At 37.2% G+C, this 15133-nt stretch overlaps 1 protein-coding gene and 1 long non-coding RNA gene across 2 annotated transcripts; both read right to left on the reverse strand.

The window, feature by feature from the left end:
• Positions 1-1858: 1858 nt before the first annotated feature.
• Positions 1859-4052, reverse strand: LOC119661460 (lambda-crystallin homolog). Its single transcript, XM_038070821.1, has 3 exons — positions 3841-4052; positions 3395-3773; positions 1859-2458 (listed from the first exon to the last, which is right to left on the reverse strand). The coding sequence occupies exons 1-3, from the start codon at positions 3882-3884 to the stop codon at positions 1919-1921; spliced, it is 963 nt and encodes a 320-aa protein (XP_037926749.1). The 5' UTR covers positions 3885-4052; the 3' UTR covers positions 1859-1918.
• Positions 4053-9412: 5360 nt separating this feature from the next.
• Positions 9413-12178, reverse strand: LOC119654247. The gene is made up of 3 exons (XR_005249802.1): positions 11945-12178; positions 11595-11874; positions 9413-9613 (listed from the first exon to the last, which is right to left on the reverse strand). It is a non-coding gene; the product is annotated as an uncharacterized LOC119654247 (long non-coding RNA).
• Positions 12179-15133: the final 2955 nt, after the last annotated feature.

The following is a 15133-nucleotide window of genomic DNA, read 5'->3' on the forward strand; positions in this document are numbered from 1 at the left end:
ATCATTTCTTCTTAACGGATGGTGGAATACAAACAAAGAGATACGTCAGGCATCACAAACGGAAACGTGAATCCGTAATCACTAAAAAAAACTTTCCACGAAAATTAAGTTTACCGACAACGAAAACCAACAGCAATTCATAACTAAAATCAAAACTTTCTAAAATATAGTAATATGCTATTATTGACTTTATTTGAGCAGATTTGGGAATGGGATGGGTTTTGAGGCTTAGGTTTCATATGGGTGCATCTTTGTGATTTTTTTCAGACTTTTCGGTTGGATAGGTTCTGAGAACGAGGCCTGTTTCACTTTCTGGGAATCACATTTTGTCCTATCTAATATAAAAACAGAACCAGTTTCGAAAAGTACTAATTGAGCCTTTTCATTTCATCCAACACAGCCATATTAAGTGAAAAAAAATGTTGTACCCCTTTCCCCCCTTTAACTCAACAGAAAATGGCGCCATTCTATATGTAAAGGGAATCACAGAGCACACATTCTCACCAAATTTGGTGACAATGGGTTCAGCTGTTTCTGAGTAAATCGGGTATGACGGGCAGACAGACATTCAATCGATTTTTTTCATACAAAACTTTAAAAAGAAATTTAACCAAAAACATCGGTTGAAAGAGAAATACTCAGAACTCAAGTCCCATTTTAGAGTGCTTGTATGTATAAAAGATAATTCTAATCTAAGGTGGACTTATAGCATCCAACTTCGGGGCTGCATTTCATCAAAAAGCGTGAACTTGCTACAAGAAAAATTGTAGAAAAAAAATACCTTTGACCACTTTCTCTGTAGGTACCCCACAGCCATGAAGGGAGCTGAAACGCATGGTTAGGAACCGTCAGCTATGACCCGTAGGCGTGGCTGGCGTGCTATGCCCCACATAAAGACTTGTGATCTGAAATCGCAGGCGTAAACTATTGTTGTTACTTAGAAGAACTTGAAGCACTCATTCATAAATGTACAGTATTTTTTCCTAGATAGCAAGTAGTCCACTTTTGATTCTCTGTTATCCTAGTCTACCTCCTGACATATTTTTGTTTATCTCGAAACTTAATTTGTTAGGAAAATTATTTTGCTTATTGTTTATGATTAAAATGTTATCAGTAATTCTTTCATCAGATAAACAATTGAATGAAAATTTAGTTACTTATCAATCAGGTGTAGAGTAAGTATACCTCAATTGGGCGAATAATTTTACACGGGGTAGGAGCATGGGGAGACGTATGACAATGGATGTTTTCCTCTATAGCTAGGAGGTCGCTGAACGTGACATCTTCAACCAGTTAGTCCCTACTAGCATTGTATAAATTTCAAGATATAAGAATGTCTCGCTCTCGTACGACATTTGCCTGAAATTTTGCAGGAATTTATGTAAGCTAATTGATAAAAACTTTTCTAATATGGATCGTCTAGGAATCTGAGGAGCTTAGCCAATTTAAAAGAAATTATTCTGGAAGAAGTTTGCACACTTTGTAACCAGAGATCCAATAACACGGCTGCCAATCCGAGGCCCAAATTCCATGTATCTTCGATATATCTACCCCAATAAGTTAAAGCTTCCGGTGGATTTCACCGAGGTTACATAGTGTTGATAGATCACGTCCTAAATTGAGTGCAAAATCAGATTTTAATAGAGTAGAACGGTGAACGGCATAACAGCGGGGTTGGAGAGAGAAAATCAGCGCTCGGAACGCAAACTATGCGGAAAATCCGGGCGCCGAGGAAAGTATGGGCCCGGGAAATTACCCCCTCCCCCGGCAGACCTGCAGTTGCTCTAGCAAAGTCCGTCCTACTTCATAAATGTATTTCTCACATTCTTTTTCAGCTCGAATAAGTAAGTAAAAAATATTAACAGAAGTATAAAATGTATTTCCACCATATGAAACTTAACAAAACATGAGATAAAATTTATTTCTTCTTACTTTCCATTTCCTTTTTCAAAATGCTAAGTTTAGTCAAGCAAGCATCGCGCCACTCTCTCCTACTTTGCAATTTGTCCAATGGGCAAAGTGCTTCTAAATCTTTGGAAATTTTCGCCGCCGTAGCTCCTTCCATCTTAGGTATAGGACCCATGGTTTCACTTACAGCGTAGATTGTTTTTGCGTATCGTTCACAGTAATTCGCCATACCTTCGGCATTCAAATGGCATGTTTCCAATGTACCCAAAAAGGCATAGCGCATTCCCAAACCATCCGACATCACACTATCAATATCTTTAACATCTAAAATGCCATCGACCACAAGACGCCATACTTCATTGATGATAGCATATTGAATTCGATTCAAGGCGAAACCTTCAAGTTCACGACTTAAACTAACCGGCTTCTGTCCAATCTCTTCCATAATAGCGCGAGTTTTGGTAACAACCTCTGGTTTGGTCCAAGGAGCGGGAACGATCTCTACCAAAGGCACGTAGTACGGGGGATTCACCGGATGAGCAACAACAACCTGAAAATTTATTTAATAATATAATATTTATTATATGTTTAAAAATCGTAAAAATATAAAGCAACAAATAAATTCGGGTGAGACGAGAACTCTGCTGCTAAGTTATAATATACACAATAAGAAATTTTGTCTTCTATTAAAGATTAGAATTATTTACCGCCTTTCAACCCATCCCCCCCTTTTCAATTTGGAGTGTTCCAAGTGGTCGACGAAAAAACTATGTCTAGATACTAAAAGCCTATTGAGGGTTTTGTAGACCTTTAAACTAATTTTTAAGAATTTTTTTTAGAGTAAAAAATTACATTATTAGTAATATATGATATTTTCATTTTGTGTTTTACTAAGATCATGAACAGCTACACCGAATTTTCTACTCTTGCCCCATTATTGCTTCACACCTTTGAAATAAAACTGTGAGAAAACATAATTATTGGCTTCACTTGAACTTCTCTTGGAAAAGTCCGTACATTGAGGCTTTATCCATAGGTGGAGATATTTTCATTGTAATTTTTAATTGGTTTGGTTAATTTTTTAGAAATATGCCATGTCATATTATACTTTGTGAATTGCACATTTCAACATCTCGTCCTCCTATTTTTCAAATTGTTACTTTACTGCAGGCACTACATGCGAAGCATTCTCAAACTCCCCCAAAATTCAAGCATATACTGAGAGATGAAAAGGCGGGCGCAAAGGGGAACAGTTAGTGAATCGAATGTTGTGAAGCTTTCTATCTACAAGTATAAAGCTCTGAACGCAAAGCAGCGCTATTAAAATGAATAATTGCTTCTCAGAAATGGATACTCGGAAAAGGGGAATTTTATTTTAATCTACATATTATAAACAAGATTCAGAAGTTTTCCCGTGAGTAGTCTGGAGACTAGTTCTCCTTGTTTTAGTACTTAACAATACTAACTTGCACTAGTCTACTCATACCTGCGATTGATGTTTCAACCCTTCACTGAACTTAGATGGAAGGAATGTACTTGTTGAGCTTGATAGAATCGTATTGTTTCCAACAACAGCATCCAGACTACTATAAACCTTCTTCTTCAAGTCCAAGTTCTCAGGAACACATTCTTGAATGAAAATGGCATCTTTAACCAGCTCCTCGAGGCTAGAGGTTCCGCTGATGCAGTCAACTTGCTGTTGTGCATTCAAATGCCCCCGTAAAAGTCCATTTTTCTCCAGGTTTTTCAACTCAATTTCGGTGTTCTTCAATGCATTAGATACTTGCTCTGGGATAATATCGTAGAGGGAGACTTGATATCCCACGGAAGCGAAAAGCATCGCCCATGATCTGCCAATCAAGCCACTACGGGTAAAATCAATAATTAGGAACGCATGTCAAGAAGGAGAAAATAGTGCCACTGGTAACTTACCTTCCAATAATTCCAACTTTCTCTGTTCTAGCTTTGCTCGCCATTTCACGTTGTTGCTTTATTGTTATAAGATTGAACTGTGCTAGCACTTCACAACTTACTCCGGTCGCGGTAGACTCCCAACTGCCACCAATTAGTACGGCCAGTACGGCTACATACGATGTGAACTGAATATGATAGTAAAAGTGCGGTGGTTATCTCCACCGGCTTTCGAAAATGACAATGACCAAATAATAGGCTACTTACTCATATCTGAAATCAACAAAAAATATCCAGCTATCTGTGGCATAAATTATGTAAGATTCTCTCTTGGCATTTCACGTCTGTCCACACTCGCGTGGCTATCAGTAGCTGATGTCAATCATTACATTCTGGCGAACACAGTTGTTTTCGATTCATTTCGATGAGGAAGTGAGACAATTTCCCAGCAAATGCACGACGAAACTGAACTTGACGATGGGAGAAAAGTGGAAATTCTACAACATTAAATTAATTTTATTCTGCCAAAAGTCGGTCAAGAGTAAGGTCATATCCACTTTAGTGAATATTCGATTCGCCTAATCTACAAACGAGAAGATAAAAGTGAATTTGTTTGCACGTCCATATTTGCAGCTAAGTCTAGATGCGGTTGATTTTGCTTTAGTCGCTGATATATGTACATTTCAATGTCGCATGGTGATAACCACCATAATCAAGGTCAGGAGCATTACCCGCGAATGGGCCAGGCGAGGCCAAGACGATAAATGGTGTATGAAATTTGAAATTTTATTAATTTAATTAATTTAATTTAATATGACAAAATCAAAAAACATTAATTAAAACATAATCTTTTGGGGGTTTTATAAATTTGTCAACCACTTTATTCTTAAACCTCGCTAAGTCAATAATAAGATTTCTTAGAGCACTCACCATTTCGACAACAATTAAGACAAGTTACCTGTTGGCTCAGATATTTTCGTAGCCGTATGCTGCCCAAGGTAAATCACCACTGCGTTCGTTATGGTCCTTTAGTATGTAGTACAACGTGACGATCTAAAAAAATCGATTTTTTGTTTTACTTTGCATATTTCGAAAGTAATATATATTGGAAATGCACTTAAAATTTCAGATTGAAATTCAAAATATTTCTAAAATAAACGTTCCTCCCTGGATCCGCTGTTGTTACACAATAGTCAACTGACTACGGTCTACAGTACGCGACAAAAAGATAACAAACCTGAAAATATCTCATTATTTCCTGAACTACTAAAAGCAGGTCAGGAAGATGTTCTACAAAGCGGGAAGGTGGAGTAAAATGCACATTTTCCCTGAAAATAATTAGCTTTCTACCAAAATTTGAACGAGTATTATGATTTGCGGGCGAGACAAAAATATAGCGTCCTCTTTAATCTGGGCATGGAAAAAGTGATCCGTGATGCTGAGGTAAATGCGAGGGGTACTTTATCTTTAAATCCACTTAACTACTGGCCTATGCTGACGATATCGATATCATGAGAAGAACGACCCGAGACGTACACCCAGATCGAACAGACGGCGCGAGATCTTGGACTGCACCACAATGAAGGCAAGACGAAATACATGGTGGCAACGTCAGCACCAAAAATCAACCAACCAACAACATCAACTCGCATTGGTCAAACGGGAAGAATAAAGATAGGAGACTACAACTTTGAAATCGTTGATAATTTCTCCTATCTAGGGTCGAAAAGACCAACCGATAACAACTACGATGATGAAATCCGCGTACGGTTGTTGTCAGCCAACAGAGCCTATTTCAGCTTACAAAAACACCTTAAGGTCAAAGCTCTTACTATACAAGTCAATGATCTTGACAGTCTCATATATTCCTCGAAACCCTGGATTCTTAGCAAGAAAAATTGCGAACTCTTGGCCACGTTTCAAAAAAGAATCTTCCGAAGAATTTTTGGCCCCTTCATGTGGATGAACGATTTTGTAACCTAAATAACGACGAAATCTATGAGCGATACCATGACCGTCAGGTTGTGCATAAAACCCGGCTCAATCGGTTGCGGTATGGATGAGGATGACCCAACTCGAAAAATCTATAAGGGCAATAACTATGGTAGAAAAACAAAACGAGGCAGATCTTGCCTGAGATGGAACGATGGCCTACGACAGGATGCCAGACAGAGATGTCGAATCGGTGGACCTCGTCGCAAAACCGGGATGTCTGGAGTTCCTTATTAAGGCAGGCCTAGACCGGATACCGGTTGTTGCGCTGTTGATGATGACGACAAAAATATAGCACATGTGTAATACGTACCCCTTAACACTTGTGTTAACACCCAAAAAAATCTACATGGTTTACCACGTGGGTACCTAAGCGTAGATTTATAAGTAATACTAAACTACAGTTCAGAAGAAGTTCATATATTAGACAGACATTGACTAAGTTATGGTTCACGAAGCTATTTAAGCTGAATAAAATAATATATAGTGAGTTTTGTATTATATTATCGAATTAAAAATAATGGTGTGTAATCCTAAATTAGGGATAATAACCAGTGTGCCTTCTTAACCCTTAGCCCGTAAACCTGGGTCGTTTATATCCGACCGAAAATCAGAGGTAACTGTAATGTTTTGAATAGCATCGAGATGTTGCCACTTTCGCTTTGTAAAAAGTTATCGACAATAAGCATTCGCCTACCGATTCTCGGCGCGGCAGTGTCAATGTAACCACAGTGGCAGGCAAGTCAAATTTCGTTTGGACGAAAAAGACTCAAGTTTACGGGGAACGTGTGTCAAAAGTGTAAGCAATTTTTTTTCCAAATTTCCTTTTAAAACGTTTATTGTGATTGGAAATGCACCCGGAAAAACTCCCGGTACACAATAAAATACGAAATTATTTTAACAAACTCTTCGGAGGAAATGGCGCAGTGGTCAGACAAAGAAGTTCGTCGCATATTGCGTCCTCGGGAGAAAGTACATTATTTCGGCGGTGAGGACTGTGAAACCGAAATTGATCCTATAGAAGAAGATAACCGCTGCAGTTCCGAAGCAAGCGTGTTCGATAAGAATCTGAAGAAATGTACGATGACGAAACGGATGAAGACGTAAATGAGCAACAAAACGCTCCAACAAAAAGACGGAATACGCCTGCGGCCAAGACAAGCATAAGTAGTGTCTCCAAGCTCCGGAACTAAGAGGACGCCGATAAACGGTAATAGAAATTTCGCCTCAAATTGTTCGTGATGCTGTCACCTTGCATACACCACTAGAAGCCTGGAAAGCCTTGTTTACACATGAAATTGAAAGACACTTGGCTGTCCAACCGAATATTGGTCCGCGTCTTTGCGAATTGTGACGATGAATAAATTGCAAGCGTTTATAGGGTTTCTGTATTATTTAGGAGTAAATAGAAGCAATCGGGTGGATGTAAAAGAATTATGGGCACATGATTTCGGAACTATGATCTGTAAAGTGACGATGTCACAACGACGCTTTGAATTTATTAGCTATCGAATTAGGTTTGACGATAAAAACACACAGGTTGAAAGTCGCGCTGCAGATGTTTTGCCACCAATTCACGAAATTTTTGTGTTAAGCTGCCAAAATAATTATCAGTCAAGTGATTTTTTGACTGAACAGCTCTTCCACGGCGTTTTTTTTTTTTTGGCGTGTGTATATAAAATGGAAACCGGCACGTTATGGAATTAAAATTGTTTGGATGATGGTTAATGCTATTCCATACATCGGGTAAGTACCAGTTGAAAGTGTTTCGGTGTTGTAATTCTGAAATTGGTACAACGAGATATAGATATGACGGGGATAAAACCTTGCGTTGTCGCTTACCAAACCGCATCTTATCGCGACACAACCTGAAATTCATAAATTGCTATTACAGAATATTTGCGAGGTGCCAACGATGTAAATCAACCTGATGTAGAGGTCGGTTCGAAAAAGCTGAAGAAGAAAAAGTGCTGTTTTTTTTGCCTGACAGACAAAGATCGTAAAACTAATATTTGTTGCGCGAAATGGAAATAGCCAACATGCGACGATCATCGTACTTCGTGCTACAGAATGTGCTTCCCGTAACTTCTTTGTACAAGTTTGAAAATTTTGTTTTCGAAATATGTAACTTTTCCCAATGAAAAATCAGAGTTGAGAGTTGAATTTTCATTAATAACATTAATACATTTTGGAGAGTTATATAATTTTCGACAACTTCGACCACATATTTTCAGGAATTTTTTTTGGCAATTTTGAGGTCGATAAATGAAGCATTTTTTATCTTGATAATTTCATACTACATTTTTTTCATGAAAGCAATGCCCTCCCCCTTCAAAAGTCATGTTCAATTATTTGTTATCATTATTCGTCTAGAAGTTATAACTTAAATAAAACAAGTCGTTCCCTACTATATGTGCTATATTTTTTGGGATCTATTCATGTTACAGGCGAGAAGGACAGTTACTCTTTCCTTTTTCAGTTTCCCCCCATGACACTTTTTGTCTTTGAATCTCAGGGTACGATCAGGAAGACACTTATAAAATAGACCAGTTCTATCTGTGTTGAATATGTTGCAGTTCATCTATCCATGCAGAACAAAGCAAGCTGTTCACGTTGGCGCTCTCCAGATATTTTTTTAAACGTGATGGCGTTATGTTTTTTGAAATTCGAGTCACAAATCTGTCAATCTCGAGTGACTGAGCAAAAAACTTAACTTTTTCCTTCAACATGAGTCCATCTAAATGACGTTTGTCCTCTACGTTAAACGATCCATTTGAGGAAGCACTCTTCAAGATGCCCTTAAGCCACTTCCCGTAACACGATCTTTTTTTAAATCATTGAGGATCGATCACCGAGATGGTAAAATTTTAAATTGTTTTTCCACATTTTTTTAAACTTCACTTTCCACAGCATCAATAACAAGCCTTTTTTGTTCAATGGACAGACACCTGTTTCTTTTAGAGTTCATAGCACATGAGCTAAATAAACAAGTCGGAATACCGGTAGTTCGGCAGCTTCAGGTAAAAGGTTTTGTGTTCATCTTATGTGAACAAGTCTCTATGCACGTTTTCCCATTCATACATAGCTAAGAATGCAAAATATCCCGTCATATATTGGCAAATAAAATATGCGAATGTACATACAAATTAAAGAAATGAATATTGTGCGGAAAATTGATCTAACGCATATTCAGGCATTTCTATTTTACTTTGTGAACGAAAGCATACATGCACGCCCATCTTATTGGACACTACACGCAAATTTTATTGCCATATACGTATACACACACATGCATTTCTCTAGAAATTACTATTGATATTCAAATAACTAAAAACAGCTAAAAAAGAAGAGCCAATGTGCCTCCGCCCTTCATAAAGTTCACTTTATACGTATGATGATGACGTCATACACGTCCTAGAATACAATAACTTTACGTGAAGTACAATACTTTGACTTTCAATAACTTTATTAGATTGCGTGCAAACTTCTCAGAGTTATGTCCTATATTAGCGCCAATGCTGGAACCGGATTGTGAGTAAAGCTCCAAAATATAAATAATAGTATATTACCTATTATTAACTTTATTTATGGAGATATCGGAACGAGATGTATTTCAAGGCCTAGATATTGTAGGGATGCATCACTGTGATTTTTTCAGATTTATCGGTTGGGTAGGTTTTGAGAATGACATCGGTTTCAGTGTTTGGGGCAAACATTTTGAGCCTTTACTCCCCTGTGTTCACCTAAAGATCAGCTTCGAAAATTGATAGTCGAGCCCTTTCATCTGATACATGATCATATTCTGTGAAAAAAAATGTGCGACAATTAGAGAAGAAAGATAATTGAAATTAAAGAGAGTTCAGGTGTGAGAACTTCAAATTATAGAGTGTTGACAGGTAATAAGCACTCGTTTTCATTTCAAATTACTGAAGGGACCAAAATACGCTGATATTTTTCAAATTATCCAGGGAATTCAACGGGTTGAGAAAATATTTCAAATTATTCAGAGGTTTAAATTATCCACCGTCAAATTATTGAGAGTCGACTATATATTCGATGGAAAAAATCACAATCGCCCTTTGCATGTATGGGGACCACCCCCCACCCGTTACTGAGAAAAAATAATTAGCCTTAAAGGAAAGTCTACAAAACCTAATCGCAACCTTACTTATTCTCAATCTTTAGTGGTACAGGCGTGATACGTTATATAATTGAATGGTCGTCATTATCTTTCATTGATATTTAATATCAAATCAAAAATAATCATATAATTACAATTTTTCAATCATTGATTACGTTCATATCTATGCCAACACACAAATGGAAAATACACACGTTCTAGTTCTTATCTATCTGAATAAATTACGAGAAAAAATGGAGTAAATTAGGGGTCAAAGAAAAGTTATATGTATGTATGTATATGGTGTGAGAACAATTTTTTTTTTTAGTCAAAACTCTCCGGCTGTAAAAATGCGTTAAATATTACGTCCCTGTCAGTTTTCACATTTTTCAAAAATCTTCTCCTGTAGCTTCATAAAATCACGGTTTTTCCCAACTTGATACTTCTCACCTCAAAACTCTTTACTTATATACGTACTATAAGCAGTCAATATTTTACTTTAGCTATATCTAACTTAATATTATTTGAATGGGTGACTATTACAATTCCTTGGCCTATTCGACCTTCTCTGTGTTTTACTTTATATTTTCATAATTGTACATTGAAGATAAGATTATTATTTTTTAGCACCCCGTGTTCATAAGCTGCAAACAATGCTTTGGATCGTTGTCTGACTGGAATCGCCAAACAAGTGATATTTCTTCATCCTATTCATATTCTCTCCGTTGTTTTCGTCAACACATCGATCCATAGCCCCCCATTATTCATGGCCCCATATCAGATCTAGAACAATTCAGGAAACCGGAAGCTGGACGCTTCAGGTATGAAAGATTTTGTGTATCTATTTTATAAAGATATCTCCCCCTAGGAGTGGGGGCCTAGCACGTAATGTATATGCATATATTATGTCAGAAAACCCACTTTTAATTGGTACTGTCATTCAATGTCTTAGAATTTGCAGTGAAGCGACGACTTTGACCTATTATATTATTTGTAGTAAAGGCGTGATTTCTTCCAAATTTGGTATCATGGTCTATATCATGCCTCTATTACTGTAAAATTTCATGATTCTAGAATGGACTTAAGGGGGCTCTGCTGTCAATTAATAAATATTATAGTAAAATACTATTATTAACTTTATTTGAACAGATATTTGTATGAAGGGTATTTCGGAGCCTGGGCACTATAAAGTGGTCGCTTTTTGATGATTTTCAGATTCTTCGGTTGAGTAGATTCTGAGAATGGTCCCGTGAAAAAAATTAACCTTTTCCTTCCATGTCAAAACCGAGGCGGATTTTTGAAAAGTACTAATTGGGGCCTTTAATTTGGTACCCCACTTGACCATATTTTGTGAAAAAAACCTATTTTGTGGAAAAAACCTCCCCTTCACCTTCTTTGCACGTATGGGGACTCTCCCACCACCATTAAATTCCACGTAGAACAATGTTCCCACCTTCCTGCCAAATTTGGTGTAACCGTTTTACAGAAAAATGCGTGTGACAGAGAGACAGTCAGGCAAATAGAGAGTAAACCGACTTTAATAAGGTTTCGTTTTACACAAAAGCTTGAAAATATCCCCAGACTATCACGGCCATGTTTTTTTTTTATATTTTTAGTCGTCTCAAATATAAGCTATCGTTAAAACCAAAGATGTTGAACTTACTTTCGTCACTCTAGAGGACAGTATTTCAACTGGGGTGGCGTTCAAAAAACTTTATTTTATCCTTGCTGTTCAATTCTTCCCATTAGCACAAGTCATATAATCTACGTTTTACGATGCAAACCAACATATTCAGATTACACTGCTGGTTAATTTCTTATTTTATCCGAGTTGCTGGTCTTTTTGGATGTTTCTTGATATTCCCTTTATCAGACTAACTTGGAGTCAGGTTTTCGGGTCGGCCAATTTGTCAGGAACTCTTCACACACTTATTAACTTAAACCTAAATAGAAGAATCCCGATAACTCGTATGGTCAAGAGACTGTCGATTTGGTACGTAATATAGGGATTACCAAATATCGGGAGTCCAAAAATAAAGAAAATTTACTCTGGGAACCGCCAATTTTGTACGAACTAGGCGGAAATACGAATAATCGATGCACGAACTATCGGGATTCCACTGTGCCACTGTTCCATCCAATCCATATTATTTCTTACGAAATCCAATCTGACCGCTTTTCCACATTTGATGTTTCTATCCATGCTTAAAATCTGTTGCACTCAATACTTTCTAAATGCAAGTTCCAATTTTGACACAATTTGTAACGCGCTTAGCCTGCTTTCAATGTCTTTAGTTTGTCGGCTGTCTATCTTCATGTTTGCTGCAAATTTGAAGTGATTTAAAAGTCCAATTCACTAATGAGGTAAGCTCTGCTCCTTGTTCCGCTGCTCGTATTAATAATTAGGCAAGGTTGGAAATGATCAGACTATTTTTCTAGCTCCTAATTAAAATCAAAAAATGCTATAATTATACTGTTGAGTCAGTTTAGTTCAATACGCAGAGAAAGAGAACACCCTATAAAATAGTGGTAATGTCCCAATGTTGGAGTGTTTTGCTATTATTACTACTCAGCGATTTAAATATCTCGAGTCAATGCTATCAGCCAATGGAGAACTGCGTAATGAAATTGCTTCACGCATTAACACAAGCTGGATGAAGTGGCATTCCCCAACTGGTGTTCTTTGTGATCGACGTATCCGCGCACGTCCCAAATCTAAAATTTACTGCAATGTCGTCCGTCTGCCGCTCTCTATAGTTCTGAGTGTTGGCCTACTATGAAGGACAATGAACGGCATCTTGCGGTAATGGGGACGAAGATGTTGCATTGCACTGGTGGCGTGACACGTTTTGATTACGTCTGAAGTGAGAATATCCCCCATCGATATGGGTTTGCATCAATTGTGGAAAAACTGCAAAAGAGGCGTTTTCGATGGTGTGGTCACGTAACTCACACTAACGAGAATTCAACAACTAGTAGTGGTCAGAACATCGAAAGCAATGGGAAGCAACCAAAAAGCCGGCCAAAACAATGGTGACTTGATACGCTGGATGGGGATTTAAAGGTCTCGCGATTACATCTTGATCAGGCATTTGATAAAATAAAATGACGAAACCGATCACCACGAGCCGACCCCGCTTGTGAACTGAAGGTTGAAGAAAAAGAAAAAGATGTGAGGAGCGACGAGTGCACGACAGCTCCGTGTTACATAGTTAAAAATTCCATTGCCCTCAATTTTCTAGAAAACAATTTAAATAAATCTTTTAATGGAAAGCCCTGTGTTGATAATGGTCAACCTCATACGCTTCACGCCCTCAGATTAATATTATTAGCGAATGAAAACAATTTAACCAACATCAAATATAAAAAAGGGCTAGGGAGAATTAGATTCTTCTTGAATGGAATTTTAATATTTCACTCGAATTTAGGATGCTGTTAATTAGCACGAAATTGATAAGTTTGAACTTCTATAACTTTGACACTAATGGTTGGATTTTCATGGAACTTAGCATGTGTATGCACGAGACTGTTCTCTATATCGGTGCAAAATTTTAAGTCAATTTTTAAAAATTGATAATATACTATTAGTAAATTTATTTGAGCAGATACCGGAATGGGACATCTCTCGAAGATTAGATTTCACATAAGTGTTTTACACAAAACCTTAAAAAGGACTGCGAATAAATAGATTCTTCATAAATGCGACTTTAATATTCCACGCGAATGTCAATTATTCCGGGTAATTATGATGTCAGCATCTGATTTGCATGGCTTTGGAAGCAGTAAATTGGCGCGAAATTGCTAAGTTTGAACTGCTATAACTTTGGCGTTAATTGCCAGATTTTCTCGAAATTTAGCACGTATGTACGAAATATTGTCCTCTATTCTGGTGCAAAATTCGGAAGTCCTAAGATGAATTTAAGGGGGGTTTTTCAGTAAATTTCTAAAAAGTAGTAATATACTATCACTAAGTTTATTTGAGCAGATATCGGAATGGGACATATTTTGGGGCCTAGATTTCATCTAGGCGTACCACCCTGATTTTTTTCGAATTTTTAGGTTTGGTAGTTTATGAAAATGAGTCCTGTCTCACTTCAAATGCGTACATTTTGACTCCTTACTCACGCACTTTGCAATTTATGCCAAAACTAATGTCAGTTTCGGAAAGTACAAACCAAGACCTTTCATTTGATACCCTACACAACTATATCCGGTGAAAAAATTCTTTGAATCCCCCTTTGCATGTATGGGGAGCCCCCCTTTAAATTCCACCTAAATTTATTCCACTCACTGTATGCGTGGGATTTTATAGTTCCCATCTGTCCACCAAATTTCGTTCGGATCGGTTTAGCCGTTTTGGAGAAAAATGCGTGTGATAGACAGACAGACAGACAGACATTGAATCGATTTTAATAAGGTTTTGTTTTACACAAAACCTTAAAAAATGAAAAAAAAATGTATTTCTTGTCTCCGATATGTATATTTTTTTGACTGGTTAACGTAAATAGGAGCTCGGGAAGATCTGTCGGAAAAAATCTAAAATGGAAATTGGAGTACAAGACTATAGCGGCTAGCCGGTACCAAAATCAAGTACTTTATTTTGAATGTAAAACAAGTTGGAATACCGGAAGCTGGACGCTTCGGGCCCGCTGCCGCTTCTAATATAATGGGGGGACCCTAAATAAATGGTAAGGCTGACGCATACTTGGGGAGGTTAGACCAAAATCAAGGCAATTAATTCATAATTACTTTTATATACTTAAATTACTTTTGAAGAAATCGGTGGTTGTTTTTTTTTCTTTCCACGTTTGGAAATGTTTTTCTTTCTTTTAGTAAATAATAACACATAACGTTAATAATTTATCTTCTAATTCAACAAATTTTCAATTCTCGACAAATATAAATATAAATTCACTTAGTTATGTACTCTCGAATTGCAATTTCATGGACAACTTAGATGTTACAATATTGGTGTCCACCGGTTTCGCCTATTGTTTACCTTTTGATCAGTTGTTCAAAATTGGGTTTGAGAGTAATGGGGTACTTTTAACTCCATCGAGATCATTGAAAACTCGTCCCCATAAAAGGCACATAACCAAAATGCAATTAAATCTTGGCATTATTGTCATCAGCTTTTCTTTATTCTATCTAATCTTTGTGCTTCTTTTTGCATAATTGAATAGAGGGAAAATTTGGTATATA

Source organism: Hermetia illucens, chromosome 1 (assembly GCF_905115235.1).
Source record: "Hermetia illucens chromosome 1, iHerIll2.2.curated.20191125, whole genome shotgun sequence".
Classification (NCBI taxonomy): Eukaryota; Metazoa; Arthropoda; class Insecta; order Diptera; family Stratiomyidae; genus Hermetia; species Hermetia illucens.